Source organism: Populus trichocarpa, chromosome 16 (genome assembly GCF_000002775.5).
Source record: "Populus trichocarpa isolate Nisqually-1 chromosome 16, P.trichocarpa_v4.1, whole genome shotgun sequence".
Lineage (NCBI taxonomy): Eukaryota > Viridiplantae > Streptophyta > Magnoliopsida > Malpighiales > Salicaceae > Populus > Populus trichocarpa.
The window spans coordinates 1614949-1634861 of record NC_037300.2 but is presented as its reverse complement, the minus strand read 5'-3'; the positions used below and the strand labels follow the sequence as shown (position 1 = coordinate 1634861).

At 37.7% G+C, this 19913-nt stretch overlaps 2 protein-coding genes across 8 annotated transcripts; one reads left to right on the top strand and one right to left on the bottom strand.

Annotated features, from left to right (window-relative positions):
• The first annotated feature begins 4082 nt into the window (after positions 1 to 4082).
• On the top strand, positions 4083 to 6301 carry LOC7458900 (probable E3 ubiquitin-protein ligase RHC1A). Of its 6 annotated transcripts, none has more exons than XM_052448035.1 (2): positions 4083 to 4304; positions 5101 to 6301. In XM_052448035.1, exon 2 carries the CDS (start codon positions 5128 to 5130, stop codon positions 6052 to 6054), a length of 927 nt encoding a protein of 308 aa, XP_052303995.1. In that variant the 5' UTR covers positions 4083 to 4304; positions 5101 to 5127; the 3' UTR covers positions 6055 to 6301. The 6 variants fall into 6 exon arrangements, with proteins under 6 accessions (XP_052303995.1, XP_052303993.1, XP_024443293.1 ...); XM_052448033.1 differs by having other exon boundaries at positions 4083 to 4324; XM_024587525.2 differs by having other exon boundaries at positions 4085 to 4304; positions 5028 to 6301.
• Positions 6302 to 8971: 2670 nt separating this feature from the next.
• Positions 8972 to 18535, bottom strand: LOC7464055 (transcription elongation factor SPT6 homolog). 2 transcript variants are annotated; one of them, XM_002322561.4, is made up of 17 exons: positions 18325 to 18535; positions 18121 to 18213; positions 17734 to 17869; positions 17486 to 17561; positions 17228 to 17369; positions 17011 to 17140; positions 16683 to 16929; positions 16404 to 16583; positions 16180 to 16302; positions 15681 to 16067; positions 15501 to 15608; positions 14606 to 15385; positions 12943 to 13084; positions 11687 to 12858; positions 11163 to 11372; positions 10492 to 10966; positions 8972 to 9906 (listed from the first exon to the last, which is right to left on the bottom strand). In XM_002322561.4, the coding sequence occupies exons 1-17, from the start codon at positions 18350 to 18352 to the stop codon at positions 9257 to 9259; spliced, it is 5079 nt and encodes a 1692-aa protein (XP_002322597.2). In that variant the 5' UTR covers positions 18353 to 18535; the 3' UTR covers positions 8972 to 9256. The 2 variants fall into 2 exon arrangements, with proteins under 2 accessions (XP_002322597.2, XP_052303992.1); XM_052448032.1 differs by having other exon boundaries at positions 17734 to 17866.
• Positions 18536 to 19913: the final 1378 nt, after the last annotated feature.

Genomic DNA, 19913 nt, shown 5'->3' with positions numbered 1-19913 from the left:
ATAAAAGCACCGGTAGACACATAATAACCACTTGTGGTAGGAGTATTTGCGGTTCTCCTCCTTCGGCAACTGATTGTGTGGTGGATAATGCATATTGGAAAAGGCAAAATGGAAGGCACTGCTGATAATAATAACTTGTCAGCTGCTGTGATTCCAGCAGTATGACCAGGTCTTTTCAAATTGGCATTTTCTGCTCTTTAATTTAAGATCAAGCGAGGCACAAGCATCATTGATCTCGCACATACGAATATGCTTCGTGATGGGTACTAGTACAATCATCAAAGAAACAGGAACTTTGATTCACAGGAGTTGCAAAAAATTATGATAATTAGGACCTAATTGTCAAAGAATAAAAGATAAACAATATACTAATCTGTGATATATTAGGACTCAATCTTGGAAGAGAAAAGCAATGCCAAATCAACTTTGTTTACGCATTATGTAAGGCTGTGTGATGAGCAAAATTCTGACATTGTGCAAATCTTGCTCATTTCAAACGTATGAACTTGTCTATGTTCTTTGTTCTTTGTCCTTATTGTAGTTCAGCTAATAGATTAACCCTGCAACTTTGTCACCGTAGGTTGATTTTGTATATCTCTATAATGAAAGAAATCTACAAGGGAATGATGGTAGAGTAACTTTGTCACCGTAGGTTCTTTCACTTAATGTTTTAAGTTTTTCTTCTTCTTTGCTTTGTCTACCATGTCTGAGCTATCTGGTTTCCGAATATCACATTGAATTCAAAGAAATTACTCCCATAAATTAACTTTACTGGGAGTAGCCAAATGATAGGTGGAAGCAAAGGATAGTGGTCCTTCATATTATTACAATGAAAGCACTGGAAACAACCAGTGGGAAATGTCAAATGATACACCTTCAGTTACACACTCCATCTCCTTTACCTCTTTTAGAAGATTGGGTGGAGGCTTTGGACGAATCTACTGGTATGCCATATCAAGCACAGTAACATCTCCTGTGTGAGGGAGTAGAATCTCGGTTTGCGTTGACATCTTCCTCTCGCTCTAGATTGTTGCAGTGTTTTAATTTTATACAATTCAAGCTCTATCCCTTAGAGGTGAAGATGTAGACTATGTTGATTCTGGTCAATATATGTCAAAGTAATGTGGCATTTCATTTGTTTTATGCTTCTCTGATTGTCAGGGTCCCCTATTCCAACAGCGGCCATACCCATCACCAGGGGCTGTTTTGCGAAAGAATGCCGAGGTTGCTTCACAAACCAAGATCTCTAGTTCTCGTTACACACCTATATCTAAGAGAGGAGATGATAGTGATGCTGAATGAGGTTCTGGTGTAAACAGAGTTGATTTTATCCCTTCTTCCAGTGCAGCGGTACCGCATGTCCCTGTGCATGGAGGAGTTTTCTTCTGCAACGTATTGAAACAATCAAAGAAGTAACTGGGACTTTCTGCAAGGAGGCGTGTTGTATTTTTGACCAGATGATTGATAGTTTGCTACCTCCTAGCCATTGGGCTTTTCTTCAACAAACAAACCTTCTTTGATGGTTTAATTAAAATTGTCTCCGACACATGCAGGTATAAAAGAGAGGGGAATGTCTTCAGTTTGACGAACATGCCTGAGTTTTACACAACATGTGTTGGACTAGAACTAGTTCGAGAACCAATTCCATACACTTTGCAGCTTATTCTGCTCTCGATTTTGGTTTCGACTATGTTGCAGGAATTCCTGTGCTGGTCTTGTAAAATCTCTCCTCTCCCCTCGTATCTTATAAAACACATCCACATGTACGAGGAACCAATGGCAGCCTCATAGCAGGAGCTTAAAGAGTGTATCCTAGCAATGCCTATGGGGTTGGAGAAAGGTGGACGAAAACATTCATGCTAATAAGAGCATGTTTTCTCTTACAACTTTCTTTCCCTCTGCAATTATCATGGTTAAAGCATCACCAAGGTAAGGAGCCAAAGAACACAGCTCAGCCTACGCCCCATGCTAGCAAATGTTTGGACCAATTGGGTGTCGTAGTACTTGTTTTTCCTTTGTCTCTTGCTTAATTACAGTTCATATGGCAGAGGTTGCTCATCATGGTGGGCCCTAAATGGCTAGTTTTCCAAGAACACATGATCATGCGATGCTCTGGCCACCGGACAGTGTGAGGACTCAGTGATAATTCCCATTATGCCAACGAAGGGAATTATTAAGCCAAATCTCTTTTTTGTCCTAGTAATTAACGCACACCAAAACAAAATATCCGCTCCATGCTTGGTAAAAAAGCAATTGAACAACTCAATAAAAAGCATTAAAAAAGAGTCATCAATTGAATGATTTTCAAACAAGCACTAGGGGTGAGATTACAAAGAATAGTTATTAAATCTGCCCGGTATAGATTAAGAACTGATCCAGGCTGAGTTTTATTTTAAATTGTTTTGAATATTGATGTGGTCAAATCTAAATGATTTTGTGGGTTAATCAGCAACTTAATTAACCTAGCTAAATTTATGTAAAACTTGTTGAGAATCTATTTAAAAAAGTTTATTAATAATGATGTCATTTTATCTTTTGGTATAAAATAACTATAGATATTGATATGAATTGATTTAGTCATAGTTTTTAAACCTAGCCTGATTTTATCTTTTTGTATAAAATAACTATAGATATTGATATGGATTGATTTAGTCATAGTTTTTAAACCTAGCCCGATCCAAGGTCCAGGTTCCGGGTTTTGACCGGGTCACCAGGTCGTCCGGGTCAATTTTTTTTTAAAATCAAAACGACGTCGTTTTAGTAAAAAAAAAAAACAAGAGTCGACGAGTTGCAACCAGGTTTTTGACTAGGTCTTACCAAGTCAACCGGGTCGTCGGGGCAACCCGCTAGGCCAGCTGGGTCACCCCGGGTTTTGTCTTTCCCTAGTTTTTTTAAACCTGACCCGGTTCCAGCCTCTGATAGATCAGATCCCGAGTTGACCCGCCAAACCTAGCCAGATTTCAAAACTATGAAATTAGCACTCACAATTTAATCCACCAATCTAATAATCAAGTCTTAAACTGATTAAAACATGAAGCGAATCTAATTAGCCGGTTTTGAAATATATACAGCAACATGTTTCTTAACAGCATTGTATTCATAATTTTCAGTAAAAATAATTTTATTTATTAATAAAATATAAAAATCAATTTATTGAATAATATTAAATACTAAAGAAATTAATGTAATTAGCGAGTTTTGCAAGAAATCAACTACGAGAAACTAATGTGGAAAACATAGCACTGTTCGTTTAGTAATTGGTAAATTAAAAATTAGTCCCTATAATTTTAAAAAATGAATTAAATGGTCCCTTTACTTTCAAAAATAATTAATTAATCTTTATGTTTTTAAATCAATTTATAACTTGATCATTTTCACGCGTTTTATAGTCCTTTACAACTTATTTCACTTTTTTGTGTTAAGAAATTAAAGAAAAAAAACAAATAATACGGAAACATTGAGAGAAAAGAAGTTTTTTTTTTAAATAATCAAATATTAAATCAAGCATGATCAATAATATAGTTAATTTGTCTGGAATTTAACTCCGTTAATGACTTGGATTGTTAGCTCAATCAAAACAGTAATATTTTAGTGATTTAAAAATAAAATGAAACACTATCATTTAAAAATAAATTTTAATTAATTTAATAAATCACCTATCAATATCCAAACTAATTTAATAATAAATTCAAACCGAGTTAAACACTAGATTAGTGAGTTACCAAATCAACTCATAAGACCAATTCAAATTTGATGGCTATGATCAATGGTGATTAACAAATTAATTTATTCATTTTTAAATTAAAACTACTGTTTAATTTATTTTATAAGAATAGAGTGATTAAGCTCGACATTAAGCCATTGCTTCATTAAGTTTACTATTTTTTATTTTAAATTATTTTTTTATTTTTAAATTATCTTAATACACTAATATTAAAAATAAATTTTTAAAAATAAAAAAAAATATATATATATATTATTTAAAAATATTTCCGAATAAAAAAAGCACCGTGTAAACAACTTCTGACCTGTATCGAACACTCTCCTAGAAGGGGTGGTGTTGACCCCGGTAAGATGGCACAAATTCCAAAGGTGCAAACAACAAGAGAGTTAAGGGACACTAACACTGTTGGCGTGCTACACACCACGCGTATTTTAGGATAAAACAATCCCACTTCCCTTCCATTTCTCCTGACCATTTTTCACCCGCTGCACACTCCACTGTAGTCAAGTCTCTTCTCTCTAGCACACACACAGAATCTACTGTCAGATCCAGACAACCCCTTTTAATCTTTCCTGTTAAGGTAGCATAAAGTTTTGATCTGTAAGTAATTCTTGCTTTCTTTTCATATTTATGTATGAATGTATTTCTGTCAATTCTTCCTGTTTAATCTTGACATCTTTGTTTCCTTATTTGGGTTTGATCTGTTTTTTTTTTATATTATTTGTTTGTGCGTTCATGGAATTGGTTATTTTTTGTGATTGAATTTAGAAAACGAAGTAAAAATGGAGTCTTTTTTGTCTCCTGTTTGATTGAGTGATTGTGGCTTGTTAAGTAGATATAAAAATTATGCAAGAAAGAAACTTTTTTTTCTGCCGATTCTGTTGTGGTGGATAGTTTATTGTATATCTGTATCTGGGTTCATTTTGTTTCTTTTTCTTTTTCTGGAGATTTTAATTGATTTTTTTGTAGACAATGGATTCATTGAAAAATTAGCATTCAATAATGTGTTAGTGTGTGTATTGGTGTGTGCATGTCCAGCTGATAGAGATTGACTTTATTTGAGAGTTGATTTTAGCTCGATGAGAGGGTGTTTGTATAAGTTTGAGAAATTGATAGAATTTGATGTGTTTTGCATAGTATTTTCTTAGCAAACATCACCTCGAGGAAAATGATTGAGTAGGAATGCAATTATTAGGTTTTTGGGTGAGACAATTTTCATATGGTGATTGAATCTTTTGTCGGATTGCTTTGTCGATAATAAGGAGTTTGTATTTAATGTGGTGGTTTCCTCGTTGTCAGGCAGTATGCTGTAGATAATTGTTAAAGTTTAGGTGCTTTGGGACTGGAACTGGGTTTTGTGCTGGGAACCTTTTCAGAGGAGGAAGAGTAGACAAGTGGAGAGGATGTCAAGCAGCAGAAATACCCACTGGTGTTACAGTTGCAGGCGGCCAGTTCGACTGCGTGGGCGAGATTCGGCTTGCCCCTACTGCAGTGGAGGATTTGTCCAAGAACTTGATGATATGCACCGCATCAGTCCATTGGATTTCTTTGGAATGGACAGTGATGATGATCGTGACCAGAGATTTGGGCTCATGGAAGCTTTCTCAGATTTTATGAGGCAGCGAATGGCAGATAGAAGCCATAATCATGATATTAGATCAAGATCAGATTCAGTTCCTGGACATAATCCAGGTTTCGGTCCTTTGTTGATCTTTGGTGGCCAAGTTCCTTTTAGGTTGTCTGGAAATGGTGGGTTTGAAGCTCTCTTTTCTGGGGCTCCCGGTGTTGCCTTTGCAAGGGGTAATGCAGGTGACTACTTTATAGGCCCTGGACTGGAAGAATTGTTCGAACAACTTTCAGCTAATGATCAGCGGGGCCCTCCCCCAGCTACCAGGTCATCAATTGATGCGATGCCTACTATTAAGATCACACAAAAGCATCTTCGTTCTGATTCGCACTGTCCAGTCTGCAAAGATAAATTTGAGCTGGGATCTGAAGCAAGGCAAATGCCGTGTGATCATTTATATCACTCAGATTGTATAGTCCCATGGCTAGTCCAGCATAATTCGTGCCCTGTTTGTCGCCAGGAGCTACCCCCACAAGGATCAAGTAGCAGACACAGTTATCAAAGCTCAAGCTCTCGAAGCAGAAGCAGCAATTATAGTGGAAGGGAGAATAGCAGAGGAGGAAGACGCAATCCATTGTCTTATCTGTGGCCCTTCCGCTCATCTAATTCAAGCTCAAACCATGATGAGACTCCTGAAAGCAGCTCTCCTGCCATGCATGAAAACAACCCCCATATGGGGTATTCAGGATGGCCTTTTAACTAGGGTGTTAATATGTTGTAAACACAGTATGTTGTCATTGTCTAAATGAATCATGGTGCCTCCATTTATAGTTGACCTACTATCTTGGAGTGAGTGGTTTGAGAATTGAGTCCTTGAAGTTACAAGCGTGGAGTCTTTTGTTTGAAAAGTAATGGAGGACCATTCATGTTTTCGCTGAAACTTTTACTGTAAATGACTTTTTAGTATTCTCCTCTTAATCACATGTGCTTATAACACACTATGTTTATAATCTTGGTTGTGCCTGATGGTGGTACTGAATCTCCCTAGGTTTTTGCTCAAATAACTTGTCTCTTTTTGGTTGCCCCGCCTCTCTTGTTTCATCAAGCTGGCAATGGGATTGAAAGAAAACATTTTCTAAATCTAGGAAGAACGCGGATTGATTGTTGAACTAAAACTTGGAATTAAGGGTTCTATAAGCATTGGACAAAGTAAATTTCATGCTAGTGGTTGTATGCAAAATGTTTTTAATGACTATGAGAGTTTTGCTTTTCAAGTTTCACGGTTTTTTATCCCTTCTTACAAGGGAACGGAACCCTATTTCAATTCTCAATGCATCTTATTTTGTTGGGTGAAAGGACAGAGAAATACCAACTTGGTAATACCAAGCTGCAAGAGAAGCACACCAAAAAGTAAAGGCTCGAAAGAGACTCGAATGAAGCTCTTTAACATTTTTTATTGATCCCACATTCAAAATCTTTCGTGCATCTACAGACATCTTTCAAAAGAGTCACTAAATCAAGCTTAGTATATTACACCGACGACTATGGAGACCGCGAAAACTCCTCCTAGGTTCTGCTTGCTAATTTTACAAGTACAGATTCCAATCTTAAACAACAGCAAAGAAGACGAAACTTCAGTTTCTCAAACCAAATAAAAAAATTTAGCAACTGGGTCATTTCCCTTTTGTTTATTCTCACTCGTCATGTAATCTTACATTCAACTTCTTCATTACTTTACTCTTTGTACCAACCTTAAATCACTCCCACAGGGTAAACAGCTCCATGCCCACACTATCTCTTTGGGATTTCAAAATCATCTCATTCTGGTTTCCAAGTTTGTCCCTTTTTACTGATGCCCATATCGTCACTGTGAATTCAAATATTTTGAACCCTTTGCCTTGGAACTTGCTTATCTCTATGGAGAGGATCTTTCAGCAGATAGAGAAATGGTACATAAAGGGGTTAGACCCAATAATCTCACTTATCTTCCAACTCAAGTGCCCCTTTTAACATTTCCTGTCTGTACGCACACTATAGCAGGAGCGTGCGTACAAACAGGAAATTCTTAAGGAGCAGTTGAGTTGCTTTCTCAGATGAGAAGGTGTGGCATTTATTTGAATCCAGCGGCAATGATTGTTAGCTTGGGTGCATGTTCACACATTGAAGCCATTAAGTTAGGAACAGTGATTCATGCTTCTGCCATTTCGTAGTTGTTTTGAGGGATTTGATACGTAAGAAATGCTGACATTTTATTTCAATCAATGGAAACCAAGAGTATAACTACTTGGAACTCCATGCTTTCTGCTTATACTAGCATGGACCGATCTGAGGAAGCCTCCTTCCAGTTCCAGAGATGCTGTTTTCTGGGATTGAACCAAATTATGTGACTATTGCAAGCATTCTTCCCCTTCGTGCCCGAGTGGTAAATTTATAACTGGTCACTATGGTGGCAGTTCTATCATCTATGTGCTTGTAGCCGTTCTGGTCTAGTAGCTAAAGGAAACATGTTTGAAAAGATGTCAACTCTCTGTGGTATAGTTCCTGGAGAGGAGCACTTTTCTTGCATGGTTGATCTCTTTGGGAGGGCTGGATTGTTAAATAAAGCAAAGTAATTAATCACCAGTATGCCTTAAAGGCCAGACACTGCTATGTGGGGCACTCTTATAGGAGCCTGCCTGATCCGTGGTAATACAGAGATAAGGGAATGGCAGCTGAGAAATGTTGGAAATGAAGCCTGAAAATCCAGTTTACTATGTGTTGATTGCTAATATGCATGCTGCTGCTTGTCGTTGGAGCAAGCTGGCAGAAGTCAGGACTTCTATGAGGGATATAGGTCAAGGCCCCTGGATGTGCCTGGGTGGTTGATGTCGGCTCTGAATTTCCCCCCTTTGTCGTTGTTGACACAACCAAAAATCAAATGATCTTTACGTATTGTTGGAGGGGTTGAGTAGATGCTGATCTAAAGAAAGCTGCTGGTTATGTTGCCGGAGAAAATCTTAGCTCCGAAGATAGGTGTATTGAAGGAAATAGAATGCTGCAACATGTGAAATATTGTTTTGAAGTTGGTCTTAGCTCAAGTGCACCGGAGCCTTGAACTGTCTTGTCTTTCTGATTTTTACTTGGAGGGAGAGTGCTCAAATGCAACCTGTAAATGCACTTTGAAGTATAATTGTCAGACCGCCACCAGATCAATTGTCAGGCCGGTCTAGAGTTTGATTTGATGAGTTTAATTTGATTTAAGACCTGTATTATTGGGTTGCTGGGTTAACCCACGAGTCACCGGATCAATGGTTAGGTCATGAGGTGGGGGCGATCCAAATTTAAAAATTAATAACTATGCGTTGAACTTCTTTGGAACTACAGCATTTTTTACAAGGAAGGCTAAAGATTAATAATTAGATTCTCTTGCTATGTACTATGAAGTATCCATTTCTTTTCAACAGGTTTGATTGAGAGCTTATAGACGTCAATAACTTCGCAAGGATACGATTCAGTACGAAGTTGACATTTTTTTTCTTTTTCCTTGGACTCGAAATGTTGCAAAATCATCACTAAGGATAATGGTAAATCAATAAAGACCTGTTGGGTTATTGTAAACAACTCAAGGTGTACAATCAAGCACGAGAAAGTTGATGGGGTTAGAATCGGACGTTCACCAGAGCTGGATAGATGGTCGATAATAGAGCAGAACAACTACCTTATGCATTAAGGAGCCAATCAAAGACGTTCACAAGAAAGGCATGATAGGAGGAATACATGTTGCAATATTGCAAAAAAAAAAATTCAAGGGTCCTTCCACCAGCCAGAAAGTGAAAATCATGATATGCTGTAGGAAAAACCGTACCGGGTTCTCCTACAGCTTCCAACAGATCCCTAGAGCTACGCTGCTACACTACTTCCAGTCATTTACCAGCTTCCAGCTGATCACTACGAGGAAGGAAATTTACAGGTCATGTTTAGCTGCTTCACCAACCACCACCACCTCCTGACCATCCATTGTCGGCTTGTGATTGTGAAGAATCTCTCTTAGAGGCCGTACCCCATTTCCCATCGTCAGTGACTCCACCACTTCCTTGACCCACATCGCCGCCACCGCCTCTTCCACCAGAACCCCAGCCACTTTGTGTCCCACCTTTTTTAGAGCTATTACCCCACCCAGAATTCCCATTGTCAGTGCCTCCACCACCAGTTCCATGACCAGAGTCACCACCACCACTTCCACCTCCACCAGCACCCCAGCCCCCTTGTGCTGAATCTCTTTTCAAGCTAGTATTACCCCAGCCAGCATTCCCACTATCAGTGTCACCACCATTTCCATGGCCCCGACCACCATTATCACCACCACTTGCACCAGTTCCCCAGCCACCAGGAAAGGCTTCCCTGCCAGGAGAGTTTTGGACTTTGGCACCTGGGAAACTGCCCCAACCTTCATCGTTATCCTTGGTACCTGAATCCCATCTGGGCTTGTCATAACCAGAATCTTGCCTCTCATTGCCACTATTATTTCCTCTGGTGCTGTTATACGATCCGCGACCACGTCCTCGCCCACTAAATGGTCTTGGGGGCCCATTCTGATGACCATCTCGACTACCACCACTTCTATAATCATTTCGACCTGTGAAAATGAAACATGGGAGAGCATAAAAGATTTTTACAGATAAGAGAAAATAAGAAGAAAACCAAAATCTTGGTCTAAGCTTGAACCAAAGGCAAAAGCAAAATATAGATGACAGCCTAATATGTTCACTAGATCTGAAGTGGATCAGGCACTTCTCTAGTCTGCCGAAACAGCCCTGGAGACCTGCTGTACACCAAGAAATCTTAAGCATCATAAAAGCGAATGTTTTTAGCAGCATAGATGGTTTAGTCAATGCATCCAATATGGATCACTATTTTCATCAAGATCAGGGTAACTCCACAAGTTGGGGTTATCCTGGAGAATTCAAATACTAACAGGATCAAAATTTAATGGACTCAGAAATGCAAACTCAGAAAGTTTTAAAAAATTCGTTAGTTTTTCATGCTAGAATTTTGTGTATTTAAGTCACTAAGCAGGGGTCATATAAGAAATAAAGAAAACCTCATGCAAGCACTGTTCAGCCAAAGCCTTCAACAAACTGAACAGGCAAACCAATGGTATCTTAGATGGTTTGCATCAACATATTGTATATCCACCTTCATTTTTTGAAAAATGTTTTACCTGTCCTGGAACCTGGACCAGAAGAACGATCTCTGTCAAAAGATTGCCCTCTCCAGCCATCTTCATCCGTTGAACCACCCCAGGAAGAACCCCTTGTTGCAGGGCTTCGCATTGGGACCATGGCAGCAACTGACCTGATTGATGGTGCTGATTCATGTAAGGGATCATCTATATGCTTTTGAAAATATGCCACAAGCCGGTCAATGTCCTCAAACATGCGCTTTCGAAACTTGAATCCCTTAGGATATAGACCAACATACTCGTGATGTGGATTTGTACTCCTTATATAAGTGAGAATGAAAGTCCCTGGGTGTTCATGAGAAATGCCAAACGAATAAACTATCCTAGTAGGCTGTTGTGATTTCTCAATCCTTAGGAGCTCATCAACTTCTGCTTTAGTGCCACTTCTGAACTTGCGATAATTTAGCATTGACTTTAGATGGCCCACCAAGGGATCAACATAGCGGTCCATTACCTACATCCAAAACAAAGTCAACACTGATCTAGCAATATCAAGAAATGAGGGACAAGAGAACAAGTGTTTATTCATCGCAATGGAATATGCAAGAGCAACCATAACACGTTGTGTTCTTTTTTTCCAACTCCTGTAATGATTACACAAATTACAAGAGAAGCCTTTGAACTGAGAAGCTGAAATAAAAGAAACCAACCTCATCCAAATCCTCAAAAGAATCCTCTCCTATTTTCAATGTCTTCCCAATACGAAGTAAACTTGTGATATCTTTGTGTTCCTTCCCCCCTTCGACTATGTCTTTGTGAGCATAAACTCCATCATAAACTTTAAGAGTTAAAGTTAAATACGAAGGTCCACGAGAACTAGGACGAATAATACTTTCTCCGGGATCCTTGTCGGATAAGAACTGCAAGAAAAAAAATATTAAAGAAAAACTAAATTTAGATTTAACAAACAATTGTGAAAAAGAGAAACAAACCAATTTTGATGAAGATTTTCAGAGTATAATGCTAATCCAAAGCAAAATATAGGTAGAATCCAACCCCAGGTCATGTGAATACAGATGAAGAGGAATCAAGCAACAAGGCAGAAATGAAAATAATGCAAAATTTCTTTTTAAGAATTCCAATTGAACCATATGGGAAGATAGTTTTCACAATCCGATTTGATCTATTAAACATGTGACCAATAGTATACAATTATAAGGCATCAAGAAGGTACCTCCATGGCTTCATCAGCAGTTATATTCTGGAAGCGTGGATGAACAATCATTCTAGGCTTAAAATGTTTCTTTGCAAGCTCCCTCTCTTTGCGAACCTTCTCCTGCTCACTCCTCATACTGCTTTGGTCTTCATGAAAATAGAGATCAAGGTTTTGTACCTGCCGATATCGGTTACTTCTCATCTCACTGTCTTTGCAAACCAAGAACACTTGATATCTATTCTTTTGAATTGATTTGATCTTGCAAGTCAGTATATCATCTTCGCGCAGCTTGTCAGACAACTCAGGTATATCCCTCCAATCATCAGCATAGTCCTCCTTCGTAAGAATCCCAGTCAGACCAGTTTCCAGTGCACATATTGCCTTTCCACCAACCACCCTGCGAACCGTGGCTTGTACAACTCTCCCTTCAGCAAGGGTATCCTCAGTTTCACCTGAAATCATATAAAATTCCTCGTCCTGGGTTGGTTCTTTATACTGTTTACGCCAATCCTGGAAACCTTGTATCAGTTCCATTTTTATATCTTTGAAAGTCTCCTTCTTGTTGTCCCGCTTATTGTCTTTAAAATACAAATCAAAAGCAAATGTTTTCAATAAATTAGGCCGCTCTCTAACATATTCTATTGCCATCTCTAATGCATCGTCATCGTCGTTTGCATCACCACTGTCCTTTTCATAAACAACTTTTGCCAACTCCTGTGCGAGACCATAGGATTCTGGATGTATCCTCGTATCATCTAACACATCAATGAACTGGCTGCTGCTAGCAGCAAGGCCACTCCTCCGGACACGCAAAAAACCAACTGCATTGACAAACACCTTTTTACCAAGACCGTGAGCTGTAACAAAGTCCTTGCGAGTGAAAATCGCTCCAGTTCTTACTAGAGACCTCTGTAAAGATGCTGCCTTTCTAGGTCCAAGCCCAGAAATGAACTGCAAAGGAGCGAATAACCATTCATGGCTTGTGGCCAAATTAATGTCAAGGCCCACCTGGTTTGTGGCATCTACCATAACTTGTTCAATCACCAAGTATTTCTCATCAGGGGTAAGAAAGTTCTCCAAAGGGTTTAGTTTCCAAGATAAAATCTCCCTGGCTGGACCACATAGTGTTGCAACCATAGCCAAAGGATTTTGCAGACAACGGCCAAGAGCAACAGCCCGTTTAACAATGCCTGAGAACATAGGAGAAGACAGGGTTATCTGCATGAATAATGGACTTTTAAGATTAAGAACAGCAGCAAGACAATATATCATACCTGACTGCCCAGGTAGTTGATCAGAAGAAATCCGAGAATTTTCATATAAACGAGGGAGAGATTCGTCCCCATACACAACGCTCAGTTCATCCATCTCATGTCCAACATCTCTAGGATTTTCCTCCACCATTTTAAAGATAATCTGATAAAGGTGGAATGAAATAAAATAAGCACCAGATAGAATGAACTAAAGAGAATCACATAAATACTATAAATGACAACCGCACACACTCAAGCAAAAAGGAACTCCTCGCAAAAACAAGTTATAGACAGAGCATAGCAGAATCAATGTTGATTTGAGCTGCAATGAAGCTTTGAAAATGTCAACAGTAAAAAGTGATGTGAGAAGGATGAATAACGAGAAAGAGGGGTAATGAGAGATCCTTCTTCTTGAACAAAGAAACTAAAACCAGTACAACAGTTTCTCCTGCTTCTAAGCATATTTGCCAGAGAAACATCTCGAAAGTAATCTGTTACAGTGCCCTAAAAGGACCTAAAATTCTACTCTCATCAAACTCAAATAAATTGGCCAAATATGACAACTGGGAAAAAATAGACCAGTAACAGTAGAGTTTCAGCAATAAAACAAGGGGGAAAAAAGGTTTCCTGCAGCCTTTTTTTTTTTGATAAATTAATAGATTAAACATTTTTCTACTGCTTTTAACATTACGTAGTGATCTCGTTATCATTTTCTGCTAAGCAGCTTATTTTCAAACAGGTTGCAGGCACTCGTCCAAATTGAGCTACAATATTAATTCCACAAAATTTCCATAAATCCAAACCTAGGGAAATGATAACATCTTATGTGTCTTCTTTCATTCGAAAGAAAAATAAGTTCTTTGTTAATTGTTATGGTTCACGACTTCACATACTTTGCTTTTCATAACATAGGTGTACAGATGTTAGCTCCAACTCCAAGGCTTAGAAAAGAGAACTTTTTGAGGGTGTTTGGGAGTGTGGTAATGGTTGCTTTTTAAAATGCTTTTTGCTTGGAAAAACATCAAAATAATGTTCTTTTATTTTTTAAAATTTATTTTGGACATCAACACATTAAAACGATACAAAAACACTAAAAAAAATAATCTGAAGCAAAAAAAAAATTCAAATTTTGAAGAAAAGCATGTTGAAACTCACTCCCAAACGGTGCCTTATCCCATATCTATATCTATCGAGAAAACCATTTGATAAAAATAGTGAAGAGAAATATCTGAAAAGCCTCATGTCTCAATCAAAACGATGTGAACTTGTGATAAACTTCTGCGTGGTTTCTCATAGAAGGCCCAGATGATCAAATGCAATGGTATATGGAGCATTCATGGCCATACACTTTGAGGTAGATCACTGTGTTAATTAGTAGATACTTTGGAAAGATTTCACAAGTCTGGGAGCAAAATAAAAGCTTCTAACAACTAAGTGTTCCTTAAACAATTAAATCTGCCTAAAACCTGGTAGCATCTGCATCCACTATGTTGGAAGCAGGGAAATTCTTACTGCCCTGGTAGCAGGAAATTTTGTTCATATAGACAGCATCTCAACTACTTTACATAATAATATAACAATGGCATGAATCAGTCCAGCACACACATAACAAAATCACAGCATCTGAGACATGATTTATTCGCAAAAAATATCAAGATTCGAGGACAAGTTCATTATTGTTTACCTCATAAATATCATCTTTCAGTTTAGTACAAGACAAGTGTGCAGCTCCCAGAACCACCACGTGAGGTTGGTGGTCTGTCATAAATTTCAGAACACGTTGCTGATCATTTTTCTTGCGTTGCTGATCATTAACATTTTGAGATCTTAATGTAAGGGACCCAGTGTAAAGCACATCTAAAACCTCCCCAGATGAATCTAACATCACAAAAGTAGTTGCTGGTTTTCCAGGACCCCAACAGCAGGCCATCACCCTAGGTGCAGCTTCATCGTCCATGGAAACATCACTTTCTTTCCGTTGATATGGTCCCACAGAGACTTTATTCCACAGAACCTTCCCATATTCATAAAGCAACCAGTTTTTAGCTCTGCTAGCCAACAAGGATCTAGCCTCTTTCTCCATTGAAGGTAACAAAAAACCAAAGAGTGCATCCTTCAGTATCAAACTCCTTTGCTCATTCCACAGTTGAGCATATTTACTGACACCAACACTCAAGTAGCGACCATTACAGTCCTCAATCAATTGATCCATAACTTTTTGTGGAAGCTTAACAGTGACTTGAAGAAGTTTCTCCTCTTCAGCCTTTTGGATAAGGAGCCATTGTGCATCCTCAAACATCTTGATTGGCTTTTCACGCAACCACTTGACACCCGCAAACTGATGGAAGGAATCAATGGCAGCATTCCCATCTGCCGTTGGACTTGTAGACACAACAGCATTGTCCATAAAAATGAAACGGACATATCTCCTGACACAGGGCTCACAACTTATCTCAACTGCAGCCTGAAAGAATACACAAAAAAATGGTTGAAGGATATTCAAACTCGACCTCATGAAGCATCATTCAGTATAACATTTTGTAGTTGTAGATGTGGAAAATAAAAGCATCGATTCATACCATGTGCCTAGCCCCTTTAAGAACTGTTTGGGGACTTTCGAACATTGCACATGTAAAATTCGAAGCCATCTCCTCTGGTGTTTCCTTGGCATCCTGCAACTCGTCCTCCTGAAATCAAATGAAACAAAAAAGTTATGCTTCCATAAAAACATCAACAATCACTAGCCTCTGCAAACTCACCATCTTTAATAAAGATAACTGCATTCCCAGTTGCTCGGCACTGTAACCAAATTTACTTGCAACTTCCCATAGGCCAGCCTTACTACAGATACTGTATTGTGATCTCCGCATGGGCCTCTTGTACTGTCCTTCATCAGCCCCAACCTCACCTGGTGGAAAATGCAGGTTAAATTTTGCATCGACATCATCAACCTCTCTTTCTGATTCAGCAGTCTTCAGTGATTTAAGAATTGACTCAAACAGCTGCTGATTTAAATTAAGTCTCGTTTCATCATATATCCGTCGAGATTCTTCTTCAAAGCGCTTATTGTAGTATGAATTGAGGGCACTCTTTCGTTTCTGAAGAAGTAGCCACTTCCTGTCCAAGTCCTGGATGGCCCAAAGAACCTAAAAGGAACCGTGTGCATGTTTAGAACCTAAAAATTTTATTATGTCTCCTGATGTGTGAGCTTCACTCTGGAGCTAAACAAAGGTGTCAATCCCATGATAAGTTACTTACCTTGTGCCACTTGAATGTGGGATTTTTATCAGTGTCATCATAATTTTCATTGTCTTCATGTTGATCGGGATCTTTCAACAGGCTTAAACATTCCTCTTTCCGATACATAGCAATGAAGGGTATCTAAAATCAAGAATGGAACGTCAATAAACTAAGGTGAAATTGGATCAAAACAACAAAAAATAACATGCGAAAATTATATATATATACACACACATACTAACATCTAACTTCTGAATGTGATGTAATTCCAAAAATCGGGTAACATCATCCTTGTTTATAAACAGTCCATTCTTGGCAAACAAAGGTACTGTTCCGCTTGCAATCTGACTATATAACCAGTTGCTCTCCTCCAGTATGCTGAAATCATCCAATGGAGGAGGACCAGTGCTTTCCTCGGATACCTATAAATATAAAAAGAGCGAAGAACGGATGCCAGCATGAAGATAACTGAGAGAAATCAAAACAGTAGTAATTTCTCAAAAATAGAAGCGTCAAAAAACCTGCATTCTTTCTGGAATATCAATCATCCGAATCTGATCATCTTTCTCAGTCATGTATTTTTCAAATAGGACAGTTGGTTCAAATTCATCTTCCAATCTCCTTTCTCTCCATTCACTAGATTCTAAACCTTGCTTGCGCATCTGTATGAGTTCATCAACATCACCAAATATTTCTTGAGCTTCTTGCAAAGCAGAAGATGAAGCTCCAGATGCCTGCCGAGATTTCTTTTTCTTTAGCTTCTTGCGTCTACATGATGAGCAAAATAATTAAAAGACACTTATAAGGTAACATAAACCACACGAATTGCATGGGTAATGGAAGCCATACCTCACTAAAGTTCCATCCTCATCATCTTCATCCACGATAAAATCAGCCATCTCATCCTCATCACCAATGTCTGCATCCTCTTCCACTTCTTCTTGCTCCTCCTCTTCAGGCATATCCTCAAGTGGAACACCTGTGGTAATGCAAGACATGATTACTATGTCAAGCACTCAGTATACAAAATACCATAATTGGAAAAACAGGAGCAGGATGCACATGCCTTCATCATCACCAAATAAGCTGCGCTTCAGTTTCTCCTCAGCAGTTCGCCCACCTTTACCGCTTCCATCAAACTCGTCATCAGAAAGGTCCTCATCTGAATCCCTCTGAGCTTTCTTCAAACGCTTGAATTTTTTGCTATCCTGACATAATTTTTAAGCAAAGCTCTCATAATAATAAGCCAAACTATTCATCTATACAAACAGTGCAAGAATTGACCTGCAATATTATCGACGAGAAACATTACAAAGCTCACAACCTTTGGCCGATGATGGTACACATTGTTGTCCCGCAGGAGCTCGTAATCATCTTCATCAAGGACATCCTCAGCTTCTCTGAGGGCATTGAAACAAGCATCATTAACACCAATAGCCCCATTTTTTTAAACCACAATTGCCAATAAAACAACTCGTAATCCATTGTCCATCACTCAGTCATAAAAATTCCTATCATTCTATATACCATAGAAAAACTACAGAAACACAATGAAAGTAAAGAGAAACAGACCTTTTCTTCTTTTTCTTCTTCTTCTTGAGCCTCTCTTCATCACTATCTGCCCTCTCCTCTTCTTCATCCGCCTCCTCTTCTTCCTCAACATCATCCACTATAAAATCATCCTTCTCATATTCATCCTGCCCTTCTTCTGCGCAAAAACCACAAAACTAAATCACGCATTCCTAAACACAATTCAGCACTTCCCTTCCAACAAAAACAAAAAACCCATTTTTCCCCAAAAAAAATAATTTCCCTCAAAATAAACATCATAAACAGCTCATGCAAAGAGCCCTAGAAACAAAAACCAAAACCCAGTAACCCAAAACTTAACAAAAACCCACTCGAATTAAACCTGAAAAACTCCAAGAAAAAACCCATAAAAGTTAAGCAAGTGCAAACCATCCTCGTCGTCGTCGTCGTCGTGGTGGCGGCGGCGGTCAATTCTATCTCCATCAACAGGCTCTCTCTCTTCGTCTTCGAACTCCACCTCATCTGCAAAAACACACCAAACCAAAACCACAAACAGCAAATGCGTTAGCAAATTACAAAACTAAACTACGGCCGGTTTAGGGTTTTTAGGGTAGAGCTAGCGATTTTCCTTACCTTCATCAGAAACAACGTTTTTGCCCATACTGATTGATTAGTTATTGAAGTGAAATCGAAAATTAAAAACCAAAAAAAAGCACGAAGAGAGATCAGAAAAAATTGAGAGATTTGAGAGTGAGAGTGTGTCTAGTGTTTGGATTTCTTTTGACGATGGTGAAGAAGTGAAGAATGAACTCAATGAAGAGAGAAATTAGAAGTGGGAGAGAAAGTAGACCGATGTCTGTTGCTTGCTTTTTATAGTGATATGATTGGGCTCTTTTGCTTCTTTTTTTGGGTCTGTTCGCCGATATGGTATTGGGCTTTTAGGCTGCGCTATGAAGGTGGGTTCGGCTCTGGAAATAAACTAGAGAGCCTAGCCGTTACCCGCTGTAGGAACTTTCCAAAACTATTTATAGTTTAAAAAGATATTAAATTAATTTTTTTAATATTTTTTTATAATTTTAATGTGTTAATTTTAACAGAAAAAAAATAATGTATTTGAAGTAAAAAACTATTCTAAAAAGCATTGTGCACCATAATTTCAAACATTTCTTAGTGTGTATGAGAGTGTTTTTATTTTAGTGTTTTTCAAGAGTGTTTTTAACTTTAAAAAAAATACTAAATCAATGTTTTTATTATTATTTTTCTAATGATTTTGATATGTTTATATGTAAAAAAATTATATATATATATATATATATATATATATTAATATATTTTTAAATAAAAAATTATTTTAAAAAACACGTTCGATCAAGAAAAAATCAAGTGACTAGAGGATAACTTGTAACTTTGTAAAATCTAAAGAAGTCTTAACAAGATTAATTTTTTAATTATATATATAATAGAAATTATAATTTTAAAGCTTGAAAAATCTTTGTTGAGCACTTTATCACTAAGATTTATTTATTTTTGTGTTTTAAAAATATTTTTAAAAAAATTTTAAAAAATTTTATTTTTTTAATATTTTTATATTATTTTGATGTCTTAATATCAAAAATAATTTTAAAACATTAAAAATATATTTTTAAATAAAAAATACTTTAAAAAATTATTATTATCTATTCCGATCAAACGAACGACAGCATAGGACCATTGAACAATCACAAAGCAAAACGTCATTCCACGTCAACAATTCTATTTATCTCGTCATCGTCTATTGTTTGGCATTTGTAGTAAGCTCGTTGTCTCCGCCACAGTAACACTCAACACATAGCTGCTGAAACATCAAAACAATCTAACTTGACCGCTTGTCGGTCAGGATTTTGTTTTTTCATGACAGTAAAATACTCTTTGCTCAACTTCCATTCAACTCATGGGATCTTAGATGGGCCCATGTTTGTTGGGCAAGATTCTATCTCCAGCATATGATTGAATTTTAAAATTTAATATCATACTTCAATTGATTTTTTAATTGCATTAAACAAGATATTTGGTTAATTCAATCACGTTTTCAATAACTAATTAATTTGACTAAACCTCATCCAAACTCGACAAGATCAACACTAATAAGAAAAGAAAAAATGAAGCATCATAATTTTAATAAAAATATTTATAGAGCGTTTCTAAAAATTTCAATTTTTTTCATATTTTCAGATTGTTTTGGT

Excerpts from the sequence above, each read along its gene's own strand:
- LOC7458900 (XM_052448035.1), top strand. The coding sequence starts at position 5,128 with ATGTCAAGCAGCAGAAATACCCACTGGTGTTACAGTTGCAGGCGGCCA.
- LOC7464055 (XM_002322561.4), bottom strand. The coding sequence starts at position 18,352 with ATGGGCAAAAACGTTGTTTCTGATGAAG. Across the intron at positions 17,141-17,227 it reads CTTATTTGGTGATGATGAAG|GTGTTCCACTTGAGGATATG; the intron begins GCATGTGCATCC and ends GCATTACCACAG. Across the intron at positions 16,584-16,682 it reads ATATTCCAGAAAGAATGCAG|GTATCCGAGGAAAGCACTGG; the intron begins GTTTTTTGACGC and ends TTATATTTATAG.